This window comes from Staurois parvus, unplaced genomic scaffold, assembly GCF_062004578.1.
Source record: "Staurois parvus isolate SC_StPar_1 unplaced genomic scaffold, SC_StPar_1.0 ptg000130l, whole genome shotgun sequence".
Taxonomy (NCBI): Eukaryota; Metazoa; Chordata; class Amphibia; order Anura; family Ranidae; genus Staurois; species Staurois parvus.
This window is the reverse complement of record NW_028317926.1, coordinates 4564316-4588736: the sequence shown is the minus strand read 5'-3', so window position 1 is coordinate 4588736 and position 24421 is coordinate 4564316. Positions and strand designations below refer to the sequence as shown.

Genomic DNA, 24421 nt, shown 5'->3' with positions numbered 1-24421 from the left:
TGCTGGAACTTTCTGTGGCAGCCATGAATGCAGAGTTGCAGCCAGATGGGGATGAGGTGAAGCTCTGCTCACTTCCATCATCAGATCATGTGCAATGCAAGTGACTGGGTATTCTTTGCAAAGTAAAGTTTTACCACATTCACTAAGCTAAGAGAAAATTCCCTTGAAAAGTAAACAGCTTATTTGCCTTTAGTGGATTGTCTGTAAGCCATCTGAACCAGACCTTACATATTCTATATTGATTTCCATGTCTTCAGTAGTGGTTCTAGTCAACAAAATTTCCCTGTGAGAAAACAATTGATAGGCTGCTTTTTCATCTTCTGCCCAAATACAAACACTTGTTCACTAGGTAAGGACACCCCTTTCATTTCCAGTCCAGATGGTGTCAGAAGGAAATGGGGCAATCATTTTGCATGTCTGCATGCCAGTCCAACACAGAGATGAGATGCATGCAGCCCAACACTACTTGGTATTACAAAATCAGCACCATGATTGGACCTTGACAGGTTCCCTAGAAGGAAGCTGTTTCTAGTTCTACATGTCAGTAAGAGGAAGTCCCATTATACACATTTAGTATAAACATGCCTCTAAGTTCGTGAGGGCCCTTATGCAGCTGCACAGTTTGCATAATTGGCATGACTTGCCAACTGTGCAAACTAAGCCAACTTGCTTCTACAGAATTTTAAAGCCTCACATTTTTGTAGGTGGCTCTTGTTAACCTTAGACTTTGTTGAATATGTTGGGCCTTTAACTTTTTTTGCTACCACTGATGTAAGGCTTACGTTGGGGGCAGCACAGGCCTTTAACTGCCTCCTGTTCGCCAATTGTCTATAAATGACATACCGGAAGCAGTGCTGATGCAGGCTAACATACCTGTACGTCAGCATGCATCGGTGGCACCTATGCGGCTTACAGAGCGAGCACCCCAGTGTCGGGACAAGGTCATCCAGCGCCCAGGGCAAAGAAGCTAAACTGCCCCCCCTTTCATTATGTGCAAGCTTAGGGGATGCTACCCCCAGCAGTCATCCATTTGGCAAAATTTCATGTACCAGATTGAGCTCACTGGCACCCCCATCCATACAGTAAACTTCTGTTCCCAGGGCAGCTGCCCCTCCTGCCCACCCCTTATACCAGCTCTGGCGCACCTGGAAGCCCAACAATCCATGTGTCATCCAGGCACAACGGATCACATTACCACAGTGTCCGGGTGATCACATGGTATTTTACCATGTGATTTCTGTGTCCAATCACAGCAGTCACATAGTAAACAATATAAAGTAAAGATTGGTTCTTCCTTTCTCTCACTGTGAGAGCAGAGACAACTGATTGTGAAGCCTGTGAGTGTACAGCAGCCTGTCAGTCTGCTTGTACACTCAGACTGTACTGCCAGCCACCCCAGTATCCCTGATCACTGCCCCAGTGTTAGAATAATAAAAAATGAAGCCAGCCCCTGTCACCTGTCCCAGTACTCACAATAACACTGTCATACACCATACCAGCGTGCGGATCACTGCCATACCCCATACTAGCTTTATAATCACCACCATATGCCATAACAGCACCCTGATCACCGCCATACACTATACCAGTGCTCTGATCACCCCATACCAGCATCCTGATCACCACCATACCAGTGTTCTGATCACCCCATATACCATACCAGTATCCTGATCACCACCATAACCCATACCAGCGCCCTGAACACCACCATACCAGTGTCCTGATCAACACCATACCTCATACCAGCATCCTGATCATTGCCATACATAATACCAGTGTCTGGCATGTTAGGGTCTCCACTGATCAATTTTCAGATATATGTCCCATAGTTTGCAGACTATACTTTCACACAGACCATATAATATGCACTGTTTTTGGTTATTTTTACCCCCCAAAATGTAGCAGAACACATTTTGGTCTAAATTTACAAAGAAAGATTTTTTTCAAAATTTTATGACTAGAACTAAGCAAAAAAAATTTTTTTTCAAACTTTTTGGTAATTTCTTCATTTTTGTCAGCAAAAAGTAAAAAACCCAGTGGTGATTAAATACCACCAAAAGGAAGCTCTATTTGTGTGAACAAAATGATACAAATTTCATATGGGTACAGTGTTGCATGATCGCGCAAAGGTCATTCAAAGTGTGACAGCGCTGAAAGCTGAAAATTGGCCTGGACTGGAAGGGGGTGAATGTGTTCAGACTTGAAATGGTTAAACTTACTCCCAGATGCTGAGTGGTGTTCACACTCTCAGTGACTAAATATTAATATAAAGCTAAGAAAGACGTTTCAAGGAAACCTATTTTGAGAGAGATACAGAACTGTTATTGTTGACTTACTTCAATACTTTCTCAGCAACTGATTAAGAATAGGTATGTAAATGAGAATGTTAGTCTGACATGACTCAAGATTTGCATATTTGTTCCAGTTCAGCGCCTTTGAGAGTTTTGAAGTCATCAGGGTTAATTTACTTAAGGCAAACAGTCTGTTCACTTTGCAAGGGCATTTTCACTTTGCAGACACAGTTTCCCCCAAAACACATGCCTGGAAATAAAAACAAAATAACACACACACACTATATTGCCAAATGTATTGGGACGCCTACCTTTACACACACATGAACTTTAATGGCATCCCAGTCTTAGTCCGTAGGGTTCAATACTGAGTTGGTCCACCCTTTGCAGCTATAACAACTTCAACTCTTCTGGGAAGGCTGTCCGGTTTAGGAGTGTGTCTATGAGAATGTTTGATCATTCTTTGCGAGGTCAGGCACTGATGTTGGACGAGAAGGCCTGGCTCGCAGTCTCCGCTCTAATTGATCACAAAGCTGTTCTGTCAGGTTGAGGACAGGACTTCGTGCAGGCTAGTCAAGTTCCTCCATCCCAAACACCTTTGAGATGAATTAGAATGGAAACTATGAGCCAGGCCTTCTCGTCCGTCATCAGTGCCTGACCTCACAACTGCGCCTCTGGAAGAATGGTCAAACATCCCCATAGACACACTTCTAAACCTTGTGGACAGCCTTCCCAAAAGAGTTGAAGCTGTTATAGCTGCAAAGGATGGGCCAACTCACTATTGAACCCTATGGACGAAGACTGGGATGCCATTAAAGTTCACGTGTGTGTAAATGCAGGCATCCCAATTTTTTTGGCAATATAGTGTGTGTGTGTGTGTGCATATATATATATATATATATATATATATATATATAGATATATCTATCTATCTATCTATCTTTCAAAACATTTCTGCCCGGAGTTCTGCTTTAATCAATGTCAGCATTTAGGTGAGGCATACCCCACCTTTCTCTAGACTACCCATACATGTAAAGTAGCTAGAACTGCTGGGCCTCTCAGACAATTCGCAGTGATTAAGATCTCAGTTTACAGCAGTAAATTCTGATGACTTTGCCTAATTCCTTTTTGTGTTGTGCACGTGACTTCAGTTAGTGAACGTAGTTTCCCTAATATAAATTTAAACAAAGATCTTAAATTTGACGTGACTTTCCTTTAACCTTCCTCTCCACCCATAGGCCTTTCATAGCACCAGGACAAATAATGATATGAACAAGACATATTGGATTAATGATTTAGAATCAAAGCTCCTTAGTGTCTTTCAGAAGATTTGGAATGTTTATACTTTAAATAAGGGATTTTCCCAGCTGTTAAAATTTATGTTTTCTTTATTTTGTGAAAAAACACACATTTATTTGGTATTTGTACTAGATAAATGGTTCCAATTTACTTTAAACACAGAGAACCTGAATAATAAAAAGTGGAAGGGAATCTGTGTTTATTCAACAATACATCTACTGTAAACCTTGTATACCTTTTTCTTTTTTTCCATCAGATACTTTGAATATACTTTAGTAAAAATTATTTTTTAAATATATATTAAATATTTTTTAAATTATAAACACAAAACTATACTTTATATATACAATTTTTACTTGTAATGGCTTTCCCTTAAAAGTATACATGTACTGAAAGTTGTAACTCTTCATTATAACATATAGTTTATTTTTACTAGCCTATGCTGTACTAGTTAAAATAATGTGTTCTATGCTGGCAGCTTTTTTCCAGGTATGGTGTAGTTTATCTTAGGATCCAGGATAGAAAATAACACAATTTTCCTTTTCTTCCATTAAAATCACCAGTAACATCTAGTTCCAAAGTGTGACTGACAAATGGAATCACAGAGAAAAAAATAATTGTGCTTTGCTGACAAGACAGCCAGGAAACCAGATGAGCATCCCATTGGGAAACACCCAGATTATAACTTCTGATGAATTATTTTCATGTTTGCCCTCAAGTAACTCTGCATCAAGTTTACTATGTGCAGCCCTGGCCAAAAGTTTTGAGAGTTTAATTTTCACAAAGTCTGCTGCTTCAGTGTTTTTAGATCTTTTTGCCAGCTGTTAATATGGTATACTGAAGTATAATTACAAGCATTTCATAAGTGTTAAAGGCCATTATTGACAATTACATTAGGTTTATGCAAAGAGGCAATATTTGCAGTGTTGACCCTTCTTTTTTCAAGACCTCTGCAGTTCCCCCTGGCATGCTGTCAATCAACTTCTGGGTCACATCCCAACTGATGGCAGCCCATTCTTGCATAATCAAAGCTTGGAGATTGTCAGAATTTGTGGGGGGATTTTTGTTCACCCGCCTCTTGAGGATTGACTACAAGTTCTCAATGGGGTTAAGGTCTAGGGAGTTTCCTGACCATGGACCAAAAATGTTGATGTTTTGTTCCCCAGGCCACTTAGTTATCACTTTTGCATTATGGCAAGGTGCTCCATCATGCTGGAAAAGGTCACCAAACTGTTCTTGGATGGTTGGGAGAAGTTGCTCTTGAAGGATGTTTTTGTACCATTCTTTATTCATGGCTGTGTTCTTAGGCAAAATTGTGAGTGAGCCCATTCCCTTGGCTGAGAAGCAACCTCACACATGAATGGTCTTAGGATGCTTTACTGTTGGCATGACACAGGACTTATGGTAGCACTCACCTTTTCTTCTTCGGACAAGGTTTTTCCTGAAGCCCCAAACAATCAGAAAGGGGCTTCATCAGAGAAAATGACTTTACTCCAGTCTTCAGCAGTCCAATCCCTTTACCGTTTGCAGAATACCAGTCTGTCCCTGATGTTTTTCCTGGAGAAAAGTGTCTTCTTTGCTGCCCTTCTTGATACCAGGCCATCGTCCAAACATTTTTCGCCTCACTATGTGTGCAGATGCATTAACACCTGCCTGTTGCCGTTCCTGAGCAAGTTTTGCACTGGTGGTGCCCCGATCCTGCAACTGAATCAACTTTAGGAGACAGTTCTGGTGCTTGCTGAACTTTCTTGGGCACCCTGAAGCCTTCTTCATAACAATTGAACCTCTCTTCTTAAAGTTCTTGATGATCTGATAAATGGTTGATCTAGGTGAAATCTTAGCAGCAGCAAAATCCTTGTTTGTGAATCCCTTTTTGTGCAAAGCAGTAATGACTGCACATGTTTCCTTGCAGGCAAGCATGGTTAGCAGAGGAAGAACAATGATTTCAAGCACCACTCTCCTTTTAAAGCTTCCAGTCTGTTATTCTTAGGGCTCGTTCACACTAGGCTGTTTTGCCAACGCTTGCCAAACGCCCCTATAGCGTTTGGCAAGCGTTGGTCCGGTGTTTGCGGAGCGTTTTTAACGCTCGGCAAACGCTCCGCAAACGCCACATGCGCGGTTTAGCGGCGGTTGCTAGGCATTTGCTGAGCGCTAATAACGCCCCACAAACGCCTATAATGCATTTGAGTGGTGTTACCGCTCCGCAAACGCCCCGCAACCGCGTCGCAACCGCCGGCCGGGTGTTTGCGGAGCGGCACCATAGACGAGAATAGGAGGCTTCAAAGCCTCCTGACTCGACCAGAGGCGTCCGTTTTGCCGCGACGCAACGCGACGCGACGCAAACGCTCCTGTTAGAACAGCACCATGTGCTGTAATGTGCAGAGTTGGCAGAGGCGTTTGGGAAGCGGTAAAAACGCTTCCCAAACGCCTCTCTGCCGCCTGCACACAAGGCTAGTGTGAACGTAGCCTAACTCAATCAGCATGACAGAGTAATCTCCAGCCTTGTCCTCATCAACCCTGACACCTGTGTTAATGAGGGAATCACTGACATGATGTAAACTGATCCTTTTGTGGCAGGGCTGAAATGCAGTGGAATTTTTTGTTAGGGGGGATTAAGTTAATTTTCATGGCAAAGAGAAACTTTGCAATAATTGCAATTCATGTGATCACTCTTCATAACATTCAGTATATGCAAATTGTCATCATAAAAACTGAGGCAGCAGACTTTGTGAAAATTAATATTTGTGCAATTCTCAAAACTTTAGGCCACAGCTGTAGGTGTTTGGGTAACACTAACAAATGATGCTTCCATGAGTTTACTGCTAAATGCCAAAATCACGATTGTGAATTGTGCATAAAGTATGTTTTCCCCTGGCTACATGGTAAAGGACACGCGACATGTTGCACAAAGCTGCTGTATCGCATACTTCATGCTAAGTGCCCAAAGGTTAAATTAACAAAGTTAACACTTGGGGGAAAGGATCGCCAAATTTCAACAAAGTAACAATCATTTTCATCTGAGCCCAAAGAAATTTGAAACTTAAAGACTCTTGGCACATTCTGTGAAGCCGCATATGCACTAAAACAACAACACCCCTGTTGTACCCAGATGGCACCCCAGTTGAGAAAGGCTGGTCTTCAACATTCAGTCTTACTCTAATCATTGAGAGCATCAACAGTGGACCACATTTAGGCATTCATTGAACTGATTTCACCTATCACTTCTTGTTACATAGTTAATCTGGTTGAAAAAAGACATCCATTTCAACCAACAGAGAAAAAAACAAGAGGCAACAACACACACGAATAGAAAACCTCCATATACACTATCTGTAACGGACATGTAAAATTTATTGTAACGGACATGTAAGATTTGAGTGGAAATATGGTATCATAGCCATGACAGGTTGAGTAGATTAGATTATGTCAGGCCCTTTCATTGCAAAGGTGTGTGCACGAACAGTCTGGTCATTAAGGATGTACATTGAGCCCCTGGGCAGTAGGGAAATGAATAGAAGGTACAAACAATTGATCTGGGATACAGATGTGTATGTATACACAATTCCTCAATAGGCCTTAGAGACCCAATCATCATTTAGCATCAATTAGTCTAAAGCCAGGTTCTTGGAGGTGACAACTTTTGTGTGTCAATCAGGTTATCACCTTCTGAGGAAAACCAGTGACAGCAGACAGACTGTCTGCCTTTTGTGGAAAGCTCTATAAGTAATATTCACATCAAAGAAGTACGTTTAATCTCTCATAAAAGCCAAAATATTAGTTGGAGAGATATGAACAAGCTTCCTTTGTGCAGGCCATTCTGTGCGCTACATTTACATATAAGAATCATATTTGTGGCTTGGGGAGGAAGCCAGGGAAATGCATGGAATGGTTAGATGACGCGGGGGTGCGACAGTCGGATGGTGTTTGGTACTGTTGCGATCGGGCTGACACGCTGGTGTCAGAAATCCAATCCCCGACTTGGTGTTCAGGCCAGTCTCGGCCCAATTGAACTTGGGCAGGTCCATACACAGTACCTCTTGTGGGCAGGTCAGGACCACCTCCCCCAGAGTCAATTGGCCGAAGACTAATGTCCCGCCCATGTCCAAATCGCCATAAATTGAACGCACGGACATTTGGACAGGGTGATTCGTACGGAGCTGGTTCGATTGACTAGCGGATTGCCAAGTTTCTGGCTTGCTCCAGCCGCAGAGTAAAGTGTTATTATGTCTTTTTATTCCCTTTTATTTTATAGTAATTAGTCATTTGTGTGTCTTCTTATATCTTTGTATTTGCTGTAACCTTTTTATCTTTTGTACATATTTTATGCACTGCCCACTTTGGGAAATTAAATCTTAAAATTAATTAGTGAACTTCTGTGTACTTAAGCACGTGCTCATATCTTCGGAGAGACTAGATCGGTGAGACTAGATCGGTGAGACTAGATTGGAGAGATTAGATTGGGTTATATTGTATTGTATTTTAGTGCCTTTAAAACGCTCGGTTAAGCTCATTGCCAATCTGTATGCAACTGCACTGTGAGTGGGCAGATTGCACGCAGATTGCAAAGGTAACAGATCTGCCAGACGGAGATCTGTGTGTGTGTGGTGTCTCAACAGACCATTCTGCGATAAACTGTTGGGTGGTGGCAGGCTACCTTTGTGGTGCGTCTGGTGTGGGGGTGTGTGGACAGTGGAAGGGTTATCAACACCGGGGTTCAAGCTAGGATAGCTGAAGGGACCTTTAGAAGGGTGTGTGTTTACTAAGCTGGTCTTCAACCCTAATCAGGGCACCAGGTTGTATGTAAGATCGTATCTGCCAGTGTGTGGTCAACCAGCTGGATTGGAGTGGAGTCTCCATCTGGTGGTGGCCAGAGGTAGTGCGGGCTGTGAAAAGGTATCACGGCTGATCTTATATACGGTTTGAGATATTCTAGTGTAAATTCCTTTATTATCCCCTCTTTACCACCCTGTCGCGGCCGCACGCGTGCGTCACGGTTAGCTAGTCGCTGTGGGCGTGGCGTGTGGTGGACACGTGACAGGGTGATCGTTTTTAACGGAATCCTTGACACTATCCTATACCCACAGTTGATCCAGAGGAAGGCAAAAAACCCAATAAAGTATGACCCACTTTGCTCCAGCTGGGGAACAAAATTCCATTGTAATCCACCAAGAGGCAATCGAATATTCCCTGGATCAACTTTACCTATAAATATTAGTGTCCAGTTTTATTTTGTGCGTTTAGGAAATAATCTCTTAGATTGTAAATTCCAAGGAGCAGGCCGTCCTAGCCCTCTTGTATTGAACTGTATCGTTGCTGTATTATCTCCCTTTATATTGTAAAGCACTGAGCAAACTGTTGGCGCCATATAAATCCTGTATAATAATACAGACCTTTCTTAAAACATCAACTGAGCTGGCCAGAACCAGCTCTTTAGGAAGTCTATTCCATGTTTTCACAGTTCTTACTGTGGAGAAGCCTTTAATTATTCGGAGACTAAATCTCTTTTCCTCCAGACGTAAAGAGTGCCCTCTTGTCCTTTGTGCTAACCTTAACCGCCTCCCGCCTGCCATATAGTACAATGATGGGCGCAAGGCGGTTCTCTCGTTCTGGGAGGACGTCCTCCCATTCTAACCGCACATGTGCGGCTCCGGGAGCGCGTGGCGATGCGCTGTGTCCCTCGGACACAGCGGATCAACGGAAAGAGCCGAAGATGTCAGCTTGGTCATGTGATCAGCTGTGTCCAATCACAGCTGATCGCATTTAAATAGGGAAATGCTGGTTATCGGCATTTCTCTCCTCACGAGCTGTCACGCTGACAGCTCGGGAGGAGAGCCGGTAATCGGCATCCCTCAGAAGGGACGTGTACACTGATCATCAGGGCACTGATGATCAGTGTGCCCTGATGATCTGTGTAGCCCCAGCAGTGCCACATATCAGTGCCCATCTGAGCTGCCTTTCAGTGTCACCCATCAGTGCCACCTATCAATGCCAGTCAGTGCCACCTATCAGTGCTGCCAATCAGTGCCACCTATCAGTGCCATATGAGTGCTGCCTTTTAGTGCCCATCAGTGATGCCTGTCAATGCCCATCAGTGCCACCTACCAGTGCCTCCTCATCAGTGCCACCTATCAGTGTCCATCAGTGCAGCCTATCAGTGCCCATCACTGCAGCCTCATTAGCGCACATCAGTGAAGGAGAAAAATTACTTATTTACAAAATTTTATAACAAAAACTAAGAAAAAACGTTTTTGTTTTTTTCAAAATTTTCAGTGGTTTTTGGTTTGTTTAAGAAAAAATAAAAAACCCATAGGTGATTAAATACCACCAAAATAAAGCTCTATCTGTCACAAAAAAAGATAAAAATTTCATATGGGTACAGTGTTGCATGACCGCGCAATTGTCATTCAAAGTGAAACAACGCTGAAAGCTGGAGATTGGTCTGGACTGGAAGGGGGTATAAGTGAACAAAGAACCAGCAAACACAAATGCTCCTGCGCTTGGGGATGGACTCGATGCAGGCTACAACCACATTAAGAATGTCCTGGAACATGCACACCTTGCTGCCCTCAAATAGACCGGGGGAGTCCAAATATACTGAACGAGGAAAGAACAAACAGAGGGCGCACAGGCCTAGTGCATTACCATAAAAAATGTTTCATAAGAAATAAAGTAGGTGTTGGACTCACAAACGACAATAAAGTCAAGGCACATCATAAAAGAACAGCTGGGTCAACACCGCACTGAGTAACAGTCCGCAATAGGGAGTGTAGACATCCAGTAGGTTGACGCGTTTCGAGGACTTGCCTCTGAGTAAAAAACACACTAAAGTAAATTTTAAGGCAAACTCCATGAATTACCCAAATGTTTGGTAAAATATAAAAGATGAGGTTGCACCGAGTAAAGAGACACCCAACATGTCAAACCTTAAATTTGTGTGTACCCATGAAATGGCGACAAACTTCAGTACCCTATATTTTCGGTAGGCGACTCTTCAAAAGCCCCTACAGGTTATCAGTTTAGTGTTTCGGAGTTGTTCTAGAATTATTGCTATTGACGTTTACACGCGTGTTTACATTCATACGTGTGTATATGTGGGGGTGGGCTTAATTTTTCTTTTTTTGGGGGGGATGTTATGTGCTTGGATGTAACTTTTTTTTTTTTCATCATATAGGAGCAGCCAATCTACTACTTCCACCTGACAGGCAGGGGTCTGCCTGTTAGTTTTACACACAATCCCAGTGGCAGCAGCCACCAGATTGTGTGTAACCTTCCCCCCGCCCTCACGCTGTCAGGTCCGTATGACACACATAGCAGAATCCAGCTGAAACCTTTTAATGTTTTTTGCTGTTTGTTTTAGGTAAGGAAATTTTAAAAAAAATTACATACATACAATAAAACTTTAATTTTATCTGGCACTCGGATTTCCAGCCAGGTATGAATGCACAAATTGATAGTGTCCCTTGAACGGTGAAAGCAGCTCTAGGGAGGTGAGTTCTAGAAGATACCTTTCACATCACTGAGTTCTAAAATTATAGCTCGGCCAGAATAAAAGATTTATTAAATATTTTTATTTCCTATTTATTGTTGAAATGTACCACTAGAGATGCATTCCATATTAATCAGTCTGTATTTTGTACAACTAAGAACATTTTGTTTTATTACGATAATTATATGCACTTAAAAAGAACAGCAAATTAGAATGTAGTATTGCTGATTTTTTCCAATAATTTAAAAAATATGCACAGAAAGGCAATCCCATGGGAAAAATGGTTGTGGGGTACTGCTTATCTTTTATATTTTTAAGGCATCAGGTCCATTGTGACATACTGCTATCTCCAGGCAAAAACTGGGGGTATTATGTGACACTTTTTCTGCAAGTAATTCTGTAAACATACCTTTTTACACAACTCGGTTAATTAATTCCAGCATTTCCACCCGGGACATGCGCAGCTGTTGGTGTAAAATTAGAAAAAACAGCTAGCAGGCAGGGACAAATATTTTATGCCAGAAGAGAACAACCTAAGAATGTATCAGTTGACTTTTTTTTAATTATTATTTGCAATTTTAGCAATTTAAGTAAGTTCCTAGTAAATGTACAAACATAATATTGGCTATGCCACAGGTGGCTGTTTTTGCTGTATGCTGGTGATATAGCAGCTGTGGTTGGTTTCCTATGGGTTACTGCATTTCACACCATTAAAGAGTATCTATGGTCAATATTTAAAATCCTATATTACAATGTTTTAATTTACACATTTGATTTTTACTTTTTTTCCAACCTGCTCCTATGTATTTTAACGTTCTTGACGTTTGAAAGCTTACTTTTTTTTAAGAATTTCACACATTTACTTCCTTGAATTCTATGACACAAAATCAATATGCCTTGTGAATAGGCACTGCTGTGTCACACATTTCACAGAGCCTTCCTTCTCAACTCAAGAGATGCTGAGAGGAGGAGTTTCAGGAGGAGGAGTCAGTACAGGATTCACTGCTTGCGGGTAGCAAGGGACCGTGGGATATGTAGTCCTTAGAAATTGAAAGTACACTGCAGAGGAGAAGCTGCAAAGCATGCAGGAAATCCAGAAGGTTATGGGAAAAAGATGGTCAGCAGACTGACAGCTCTCACAACAAAAAGGAAGTACCTAAATTTGATTTGTTACTAATAGCTATGGTACTTTGGACATTATTGTAGCTGGTGGAATTGCTACTATGAATCTCTAGAAGATGCAAAATATCTAGCAGTGTTGAACCAAAAAAAATTATTTTGGAGTTAAATATCAGTATATTGATAATACAGATTCCTAATGTTTTTAGTTACTTTTTCAACCATAAATTTTTACAATTTTGCAGGTGCTGGAAATCCCAATTGTAAAGTTGCAATCGTAATGGGTAAAACAACAAATGCTTCTTCGTCCAGGTATGTTTATCAAATGAGTTGATGAATGAGATTAGCCAAGTTCAGATCCAAAGTTACTTATAGGACGCTAAATAATCTGTGACTAACAAAATATATGACAAAGTAATCTGCTTTACAGCAAAAAGCAATATGTGTCACGCATTGTGATAAGTGCTGGTGATATTCCCCCAAAAGGAATAAAAATAAACTCATAAGCAGTCCAAAGTTTCCCAATAAGTGTCTATCAGTAGTGCAACAATCCAAGAATCATAAACATACAATAAAATGCATGTGAAAATTCCTGCACAACACCACAGTGTGCAAACGAACGCTCACCAGAGAAGGGTGACCCCCAATATCTGAGTGATCATGAATCGCACATGTTCTGTAACACATGTCTGCATCCACCAAAGTCTCCATGTCAGGGATCACCGCGACGCACGAGTCTGCACATGCGTAGGTGTCTGACAAGACATGCAGGCAGGCAGGCACTAGGACCCAGGTGTGCCTGTCACCTATGACGGCGCTGGCAAGCACTAGGACCCAGGCGGACCTGTCAGTGCCGGGCGGGCTATTTAAACCAGCCCTGCACAGACACAAGTTGCCGTTTGGTCTTATTGTCCTGTTCCTGTATTCTGATCCTGTGAAGCTTTCTGTTGCCGACCTCTGCATTTGATCCTGACCCTGCTGATTGTCTCCTGCTTGACCCCTGGCTTGACCCGACCATTCTTCTGCCTGATCCTCTGTACCACGCTGCCCGTTAGTTGCTGAACCCGGCTCATGACCCTGACCATTCTCTGCCTACTCCTCTGGTACCTCGCTGCCCGCACGTTGCTGACCTGGCCTGCCTGACTACTCCTTATGCTACCCTGATGATCCATCCATCCATCCCACACGGATCTGTCCCTGTTACCAGGCCTGCCAGCCTCTTCACGTCAGGCTCTATTTCCCACAGACCCCTGACGGTGCTCTCTACCACTGCCGGACGTACTCGGGCGTCGCGACCTGGTCTCAGTCTGCTCCAAGTCCATCCCCACCATCAGGGGCCCTGGTGAATAAGCAGATTGGGACTTAGACCCCACGCCCTGAGGAACCCCGTGCTGTGGGTTGCTAGAGATTCCGCCAGGTGGTGCTTGACACTCCAGCACTTTGTAAGCAGATTGTCTTCAGAACAATAATATATGTGCAGAGAAAAACAGCGGAATGCTCCAGTTGTGTAAAAATAAATTATTAAAATAGTTAAAAGCACTGACATTGACATTGACATTTAGATGAGAGCAGCCCTATTCAAACATGTAATCCTGATCGGTAATGTGCGTCATGCATACTGATGGCAATACATCTGGCTCCATCCCAACACATTTCATCAAATTATGATGTCACAATTTGATGAAACGCGTTAGAAAGAGCCAGACGCACTGGCATCACTATGCACAATGCACATTACCGATTGGGATCTTCATTACACATTTGGATATTGCTGTTCTCTTCTTATACAATGTGAGTGTTTGTAACCATTTTATTATATCAGTTTGTTTTGGAAATTAATTGCACTTTTTTATCGTATATTTAGTTTTGTTTTCACAAATTTCTTTTATATTTTGGTGACATTACATATCACATTTTGTACTGGCGCCTTTTTTTATTTAAATTTTTTTGTATTTTTAGCCTATAGCACAGCTCTGTTTGTATGTTTGCTTTATAGGACACTTAACCATGAAGTGATACCCCTGACAACAATACAAAAATGGTTGACTTGAGGCAGAATATATTAAAGCCCAAAAAAATATGTTCAGTAATGAGTCATAGTTACTTTTTTCAGTCAGTCTGACCAAAGAGAATAATATCAGGCACACAGCTAAAAGGATAACTTATCAGTCTTGTCAGAATGCCATATATTGGATACTCCTGGAGAAAAGATTTTAGAGGCCATTGGTTATTTTTGCTTGCAGACAATTGGATAATATAAGTCAGCAGAGCTTCACCTCATTCACTAAGCTAACAGAAAATTCTCTTGCAAAAAACAGCCTATTTGCCTTAAGCAAATCAACCTCATTATGTCCACGGCATGTTGTCATACCTCTTTTGAACATAATGCATCCCCCCCCCCTTCTTCTACTATCCCCAGTCCATCTCCTGATAGAACAGTGCCTTGGGGCAAACTGCACATGCTCAGTTTGGTGTGTATTGCTGGAAAGGTTTTTTTTTTTCCTGGGGGAGTGCATGTGATCAGCACACGGCTGAGAAAAAAAGCATTGTTTTTTATTAATTAGCCACAGTTTACATCAAATAATTTAATGAAAACCATAAAAAAAATAACTTTAGCCAACATGATTTCTGTCTTGAATGGACTTGGGAATAGTCAAGTCTATAATAAAAACTTAATTGTATGCACACTGGGTGTTTTGATAACGCTGGTAACGTTAGCTGTGTAAAGTCACGTTAAAACGTGTGTTTTTAAGCTTTTTTTAGCGTTTTTGCATGTGTTTATCGTCCTTTTTCCGCATATATCCAATATATGGCATTCTGACAACACTGATAAGTTACCCAATTTTTTGGGGTCAAAAACCATCCAAAAAGGCCGGTTTGCGGCGTTTTACCGCTTTATTCCGCGTTTTTCAGCGTTAGAGCATTTTTACAACTAAAAAACTCCTCTAGAAACCCACTAGTCCTGGGTTTTTTTCCCATCCAAAAAACGTCCCTGCCAAAAAACATTGATTACAGTCTATGTGTGCATGGACACATAGGATAACATGCTGGGGGTTTACTAGCTGTAGAAAAAATATTTCAAAAGCCAAAAACAACAGGTGTAAAAACGTACAGTGTGTATGAGCACTAAGAGTTTGTGAGCCTACTGGGGTGATTTCAGGAAACCAAGTGAGAAGCCAACACTTCTCTGAGGACAGAGATCACATATTAAAGTTGGTAAACTTTCAATACCTTTCCTAGCCTGTTTAAGACTTAAAAGTTGTTGGGCTTAAAAAAAAAATATAGAAATAAAAACTTGTTGCTAGCTTTTATGTGACTACATATCAGGATAGTTTGTATCTATCCCTTATATTATAATACTGTTTGTAACCTCTTCTTTTTTCTTTTTTATTGTCCAGATACAAACAGCATAGTATGATCATTGTACCCATGGACACCAAAGGTGTGGAATGTGTGAGAGCTCTGAAAGTTTTTGGATATGAAGGTAAACACTTTATTCACATCATATACAGTATAATGTTCCCCACAGGCATAACTTAAAGCTTGTGGGCCCTGATGCAAAAGTTGACTTGGGGTCCCCCACTACCATCCGCCGCTTCCACCGCGCGCCAACATCCAGATCTTTATTTACATATTGAGCAGGTATTTCAAATGATTTTGGAGACGCTGTCCACATTTAGATATACCTCTCCCATTATTTTGAATACTTGTAAGAAGACCGCAGTGTAGAATGTAAAAACACTTGCAGGAATATATTACAACCTTTTATTTCCATCCCCCCAGTGAAATCATTAAACTTTCTCTCTTCTTCTCTCCTATTCTCTTTCCTCTTCTCTCTCTTTTTTCCTCTCACTTTCTTCTTACTCTCTACTTTTTTTCTCTTGCTGTCTACTTCTCTCTTGCTGTCCCTGTCTCTTAAATTCTCAAACTTTCTCTCTCTCATTTTCTCTCTCCCTCTTTTTTCATCTTCATTTAATCTCACTCCGTTAGTTAATTGACGGTTCATACCAGAAACTGCATGTGATGTGCACAGTGACACTCTGCAGTTCCTGTGTGATTCATATGCAGTTTTGCACAGTGCGATCTCAGCCCCTTCATTTTGAATGGACAGAAATTGCACCACATCACAAGTAGTGCATGCACTGCTTTTTAAAATGCACTGGAAAAAAAGTACCATGCGATCTGGTTTGGGCAAACACAGTGCGTTTGCGACCTGTGTTTGGGGTGTCATTAACTTCTTACTGACACTCACTGCAGATCGCCATTGGAGTGTGTTTTGCATGCAGTGTGAATTGCACAGAAACGCACAGCACATTCCTGAATTAAAATTAATATTATTAAAATTGTATACATAAAAATGGATACATTTCAATGGAAACATAAAGAGATATTGTTGGTTAACAGTGAAAGGCAAGTTTCTATAGTGTTTCTACTTGCTGGCCTGACTGATCTGCACCTTGGTGGTTGGCAGCATAGATATGAAACAGTCATTGGCAGAAATAAAATACTTAAAACAATAAATAAATGAATAAAAAGGTCCCTAACTACAAAATAATCTTATTTGTATAAACAAGTGGAGGAGTCATCTGTGCACATTAAATTATTGTAACCATATAATCCAATAAAAGCCTTGCTTAGACTCTACTTAACAGTTTTCAAAACATATAAGCAAAAAAATACTACATTTCAGGACAGATCAGTAGCACCATGATTTACTCTTTATTACAAATCATTAAAAAACACACGAATACAAACAACAATAAAAAAAATATGACAATGCAAAATATAAGAAACAAACCTGGCCCCCACCCTCTCTGCCTGGGCATTTGTAAACTTGTGATATGGGACCTCAATGTTTGTAACAGGCAACCCAAAGTTCATATATTGTATAAAGAAACCTGGACCACTTGCTACTTAATTTGCAGATGTACTAAGAAATGCTGCAAGATATCTGCCATGTATCATATGATTTACATTTGATGATTTCTACCCTCAGCTTTCTCAGAGGGACAGTGCCTTGAAAAACTATTCATAACCCTTGAAATTTTCCACATTTTGGTATGTGACAACCAAAAACGTAAATATATTTTAGTGGGGTTTTATGTGATAGACCAACACAAAGTGGCACATAATTGTGAAGTGGAAGGAAAATGATAAATGGTTTTCAAAATTTTTTACAAATAAATATCTGAAAAGCATGGCGTACATTTGTATTCAGCCCACCTGAGTCAATATGCAGAACCACCTTTCACTGCAATTACAGCTGCAAGTCTTTTTGGGTATGTTTCTACCAGCTTTGCACATCTAGAGAGTGAAATGTTTGCCCATTCTTCTTTGCAAAATAGCTCAAGCTCTGTCAGATTGGATGGAGAGCGTCTGTGAACAGCAATTTTCAAGTCTTGCCACAGATTCTCAATTGGATTTAGGTCTGCACTTTGACTAGGCCATTCTAACACATGAATATGCTCTGATCTAAACCATTCCATTGTAGCTCTGGCTGTATGTTTAGGGTCGTTGTCCTGCTGGAAGGTGAACCTCCGTCCCAGTCTCAAGTCTTTTGCAGCAAAGCTCCTAATTCACTCTCTGGTCATCTCTCGTCTTGACTACTGCAACTCCCTCCTCATTGGCTTACCTTTATATAGGCTATCCCCCCTCCAGTCCACCATGAATACTTCTGCCAGGCTCATCCACCTTTCCAACTGTTCAGTGTCTGCTACCCCTCTCTGCCAATCCCTCCACTGGCTTCCACTCGCCCAATGAATAAAATTCAAAATACTAACAACAACTTACAAATCCATCCACAACTCTGCCCCCAGCTACATCAGCAACCTGGTCTCAAAATATCAACCAAACCGCTCTCTTCGATCCTCCCAATACCTTCTGCTCTCTAGTTCCCATGTCACCATCTTCCATGCTCGCCTCCAGGACTTCTCCCAAGCTTCTCCCATCCTATGGAACTCCCTACCCCAATATGTCCGGCTGTCTCCGGCTTACCTTTATATAGGCTATCCCCCCTCCAGTCCACCATGAATACTTCTGCCAGGCTCATCCACCTTTCCAGCTGTTCAGTGTCTGCTACCCCTTTCTGCCAATCCCTCCACTGGCTTCCACTTGCCCAATTAATAAAATTCAAAATACTAACAACAACTTACAAATCCATTTACAACTGTGCCCCCAGCTACATCAGCAACCTGGTCTCAAAATATCAACCAAACCGCTCTCTTCGATCCTCCCAGTACCTTCTGCTCTCTAGTTCCTGTGTCACCTCCTCCCATGCTCGCCTCCAGGACTTCTCCCAAGCTTCTCCCATCCTATGGAACTCCCTACCCCAATATGTTCGGCTGTCTCCTAATCTATCCACCTTTTAGACGATCCCTGAAAACCTTTCTCTTTAAAGAAGCCTATCCTGCTTTTACCTAGTAAACCACCATTTATTCCCTCCATCAGCTCATCCCCCCATACCTTTTGTATCACTCAACCCTTCCTCGTAGATTGTAAGCTCTAACTAACAGGGCCCTCTGTTTCCTCTTGTACCAAATTGTATTGTAACTGTAATGTCTACCTTCATTTTGAAAAGCGCTACGCAATATGTTGGCGCTATATAAATCCTGTATAATAATGATGAATGGAGAAGGGGGCTGGAAAGGGTGGGCATAGTCGGCTCCCTTGAGTGCCTGTCACAGGTCCCTCAGCTCTATTAGCCAATGGCAGAACAGGAATATCCCTGCTGTGGTGGTGGAAGGAACCAGTGGACAGAAGTTTTCATCTAAAGCACTTCATATTATTATAAGTACTGTCCCTTGTGCTGATTATAAAAAAACTTATAAACTTATAAACTTGGGCTTTAAATGCTTACTTGCAGCGTTTTTCCTTTCCATAAATGATTATTTTATTCGCATGGAAGGCGCTTTTAAACTTGCTAGGACAGGCTAATCCAGAAAAGTCAATTTCCTAGCACAGCCCCTTCCTCATTGCATGTCATAACCCCCTCCTCTTCTGAGGGTGTCTAATTACTGTCTGTGCTGCCCCAGCATCTCTGCCCTGCCCTAGATAGCATTTTCTACACAAGTGAGACAAATACATACATAAAATATGTTAAATGCAATTATAATGTTAAATGATTTTGTTGTTATGAATGGTCTGACAATATGGTTTCTTTAAGGTTTTTATTTTTTCAATTTGTTTGTAATAGACATAAACATTGATTATGTTTTCAGATACTCATCATGGAGGACATTTAGAGGTACACTTTAATAACGTGCGGGTCCCGGCCTCGAACCTTATCCTAGGTAAGTGAGAGCGACTCTGCACAAAACAATCACTTCAGTCTGTGAGCCTTTTCATTAGTGTGATTCTCTTCTTCAATTTAAAGGCCTCATTCAGATGGGCACACCTGCACAGCTACAAATTGCAATAGCTGCTGCGTCCCAATAGACACAAATGGGTTGTCTGCACACTGCACCTGGCGGCTGACACATCATAAACCAGGGCTCTCATTCTTGGGGTATGGATGCCTGATTAAGGCCTTAGCAAAATGCTTCTGTTCATTTTTTAGGTAATCTCAGCCATATTAGTGCACTTGCAAAAAGAACAATTGAGCACTGTCCAATTTTGCACTAAAATCCAGTAAAAAATGTATTCAGGATGTACCCTCCTCTTTACACTCCAGTCACATCGGGTGCGACTTGGCATGTGATTTTAATGCCAGGGGACTTGCAAATTGTATGCCAAGTCGCACCCTATTGTCCGCTATTAGAGCAGCCATATCGGTGCGGTTCCAACTTGGTTGGAGCCGCACCAATTTCTAAAGTAGTGCATTCATGTACTACTTTTGTTGCAATTTGCATAGACATCTGTGTCAGATGTCTTGCAAATCGCAACTGAAATTGGCAAGTCACCCGATTTTGAAATCGTGTGACTTCACTGTAAGTTGCACGATTTCAAAATCGGCTTCGAAGTGCCTGGGTTATTCGTGAAACCTTGAAGAAGCTTGGCCTGAAAATTTTGATGATGATAAAAAGTCCCAAAATCCAATAACTGTGCTGTGTGCTAAAGAAATCCTCCAACGGACAGTGCATAGGTGTTCACAAATGCTTGACACAAAAGAAAAAAAATCAGCCTCTCACCAGACACTTTGATCTCCAATTAAGAGATCAAACGAGCAGATGGTGGTCAGATTCCACACTGACACCCTAGTTAGCCGTATCAAGGAGATGAATGGACAACTTCAGGTTCACTTAAATTAATCCATCACATCAGACAGCTAGTTAGCCGTATCAAGGAGATTCTGTTCTCCACTCGCAGAGGATGCCATTTTTGGAGAAACGCGCATCAGGCGGAGCTTTCTGTGATGTCACCTCGTTCTGGCCGGTGGTCTTACACTGCAGGAATTTAAAATTTTTACGCGGCCTTTATGCACCTTATCTATGTAAGTGCAATACTTTAATAAATTCTTTGATGGTTTATCGGGTCGCACTATGAAGTTTTCTTCTTCTGTTTTAAACCTTTCCTTGCATGATGTGATGGATTCATTCAAGTGAACCTGCAGTTGTCCATTAATCTCCTTGATATGGCTAACTAGGGTGTCAGTGTGGGATCTGAACACCATCTGCTCATTTGATATCTTAATTGGAGATCAAAGTGTCTGGTAAGAGGCTGATTTTTTTTCTTTTGTGTCAAGCATTTGTGGACACCTTTGCACTTTCCATTGGAGGATTTCTTTAGCACAGAGCACTGTGTTATGGGATTTTGGGACTTTTAATTATTTAATATATGAATGTGGACTTATATAATTTCAATTAATTTATGCACATTTTTTATGTAGCAGTATTTATTTGATTAGTGTTTGATTATTTAGTGTGCAGCGCACTCATTTTTTATATGTTTTGTATTTTCAGGGAAAGAGTAGCAGCAGTTCACTAATTGTTTCACTGTTGTTTCAGAATATATATTTTTTCACACATTTATTCACATATTGTATTGTCTGGGGTGTAGCACTGTTTTTTTCCCCTTTTTTCTGAAACTTTTGATGTTAGTCATGGACAGTACTTAATTGATCATTTAAAAAACAAAAACAAACTTAACATTTATTAGTAATTCATACTGTTAGATTAGTCAAGGCCCATTTCATGTCTTTACTTTGAAGCAAGGGAAGCTGATGTTATAAAGTTGCATAAACAGTTCTGAAAATTTCCCCTCTACAGACTGGAGAGGAAACAAGGGCGAGGCTTCAGAGTGTTGGCATGTTAATGACTTCGGTCTGGATTCCACTGTAGCAAATAACAGTAACTTGTTTTTATTGATAGGAATTTGTAAATGATAGGAGAGTTCATCTATATAGAAGCTAAACATAGCATTAGCTAAACCTTGGCTGGTTAAACCTTTTTATACGATATGAACATAAATCACCAGTGCCAAAATTAAAACAAAAATAAAATAAATTAAATGCTGCTGTACATCAGTGTAAACCTACACCAAAAAATCTAAACAACACAAACAGCACAAAATAATTTGTTATAGTGCTAAATCACAATTTATAGAAAAAATATATAAATGATATATATATAAATATATATATATTTATAGAAAAATATATATTATAAATAATATTGTCAAAATAAATATTACTAAAAAATAAAGTCCCACTCCAGTAAGTAAGTAAGTAAGTGAAAAAATGATAAGTGAAAACGTTGAAAAAAATCCTTGGAAACTCAAAGTCCTTTTTTCAAAGAAATGTGCTTCCACCAAAAATTAGTGCTCAAACATTATATACTGCACTCACCAGATATTGGTGAAAAAATGCCTTTTAAACCCTCATAATATGCCTCCAGATCTCCACTCCACCAAAGGAAAGCTTTCCTCCAATCTCCAAGACCACCAGACTCCACTTTCCAGAAATACTCAATATAATGTAGGGAAAAACAAAATGACATAGCGTAATACTGCAACACCTGGGTATATTGATATTCAAGTACCAGGAAACTCACATTTTTTAAGATAAAAACCAGCATTTTAATTGCATAAGATGAATCCACAATCGTCACAACTTCAGGAAAGTTTCCAGAGATCCCACAGTCAGCAGCAGATGACAGCATAGAGAATCTCCCATACAAAAGATGGCCCCCAGGAACGCAGCACGCCGGCGTGCGTTCCACTCACCGGAAGTGACGTAGTACATAAACTGGCGGAACCGGAAGTGTGTCGACGCGTTTCACCTCTTCAACAGGGCGTTTTCACAGACCAATATTAATATTATTTATAATATATCTTTTTAAACATTTTTATACAACTGTTTTTTCTTCTCTATGTTATTAACTTTTGCTGCCAGACCTTGTGCTTCATTTTTAACCTCCAGGCCACACCATTTTTGCAATATTTCCCTTTTTATTTTTACTTTCCCACATAAAGCTTTCAGAGTTTGTAGAAGACCCCAAAACTATATATTTAATAAATGCATAGGCCCAATGGAATAAAAAGATGATCTGCTGATTTTTATAGGTTACTTGATCGTTGTGCAAATGTTTATTAAACAGATATTTGAAAAAAAAAATACTCTAAAATTATTACGAACACACAAACACAACAAACTTCCACTAAATCTAACAAATAAATACGTATTCAGTTAATGAACAACAAATATTTGTACATTTTTACATTTTGCCTTTTTGTAAAGCTATGAAAATTGAATGCACACAAAACTGAATCAGCAACTAACACTTTAAATGTGGAGGGTTGGCTTCACACCTCTGTCTCGTAGTAATGCCAATCTGCAGTGCTGTGTGTGCGCTGCGGTAAAGTGCTTATATTTAGTGCATTACAGTGCTAAGCTGCACATAGTGTTGAATGAATGTAAATTTTAAAAGGTTTTTAAGTAAAAAGTACAAACCGAGATATACCATAACAACGCACTGCTGCACATGTGCACACCGCAACTTCATCACGTGCACCGTAACACACACCCATTGGTGTGAATGGGTCCTTAGTGTTTTGGTGCATCATAGTGCAATACTGCAATGAGGTTGATTTACTAAAGGCAAATAGACTGTGCACTGCAAGTGCAGTTGCTTTAGTGAGGGGAAACTTTGAAATGAGGTGAAGTTCTGCTGATTTCTTTCATCCAATTAGGTACAAGCAAAAATGCTGTTTTATTTTCCTTGCATGTTCCCCTCAGATATAGATCAACTGCACTTTCAGTGCATTTGTAGCGCACTTCCATGTGCACTTGGAGTGCACAGCCTATTTGCCTTTAGTAAATCAACCCCTATGTGTGTAGCACATATATGTACTTTGTGTAATTTGTGTATGTGGAGGGATGTTTAACCTGTTCCCAAAGACCTTAGGTATACATTTGCTGGCAAATATGTGAAAAGAGAAAACTTGCGCTACACCCAACAAGTAATGAAAGTGACAAAATATAATATAAATAGCAATAAATGAATAAAAAAATTTTAGTGAACTGCCGCTACTCTCTTCCTGAATACCCGAAAAATGAAAAAACGAAAAATAAATGAGTGCGCTGCACACTAAACCAATCTGACACAATAACTAAACACAATATACCAAAAATGGACTACAAATAGATATGTGCATATGCAAATGTGCAAAAAATACATCTAAAGTGCTAAAAGTCCATGTACATAATATAAATTATCAGAAAAGTCCCAAATCCAATGTGAAAGTGCTGGGTGCTGAAAAAATCCTCCAACTGTGTCCACAAGTGCTCGCCACAACAAACAGATCAGCCTCTTACCAGACACATTGATCTCCAATCCAGAGATCAAACAAGCAGATGGTGTCCAGATTCCACACTGACACCCGTGCTAGCAATATCAAAGTTGGATGGATATACGGCTGTGGGCTCACCCAAACGAATTCCTCACATCGAACCACTCTCCATACAGTGCAGAGAAGGCTTGAAACAGAAGAGACTTCATAGTGCAACCCAATAAAACTCAAAAATGTGTTCAGTAAAATATTTCACTTACAAAGATAAGGTGTATAAAGGCAGTGTACAAATTCAAAATTCCTGCGGTGTCATACCACCGGCCGGAACGTGGTGACGTCAGAGAAGACTCCGGCTGATGCATTTCTCCAAAACTAGTGTCTTCTGGGATTTGAGATTATACCAATTTGGTGGCAGGATGGGTGAGCTTTAACACCGAGCTGCCACACTTATGTATATGTGGAAAACTGTTCATCTGTAATGAGGGCGCTCTCACTGCATGCT

General features: G+C 40.7%; 1 protein-coding gene across 1 annotated transcript in view; it reads left to right on the top strand.

Moving 5' to 3' along the window:
* Nucleotides 1-24421, top strand: part of ACAD11 (acyl-CoA dehydrogenase family member 11) — a 155051-nt gene that overhangs the window by 97970 nt on the left and 32660 nt on the right. Inside the window, exons 14-16 of the mRNA XM_089672531.1 lie at nucleotides 12441-12507; nucleotides 15594-15679; nucleotides 19413-19484. Coding sequence (XP_089528657.1) covers nucleotides 12441-12507; nucleotides 15594-15679; nucleotides 19413-19484 — 225 coding nt within the window. The remainder of the gene's footprint in view (nucleotides 1-12440; nucleotides 12508-15593; nucleotides 15680-19412; nucleotides 19485-24421) is intronic.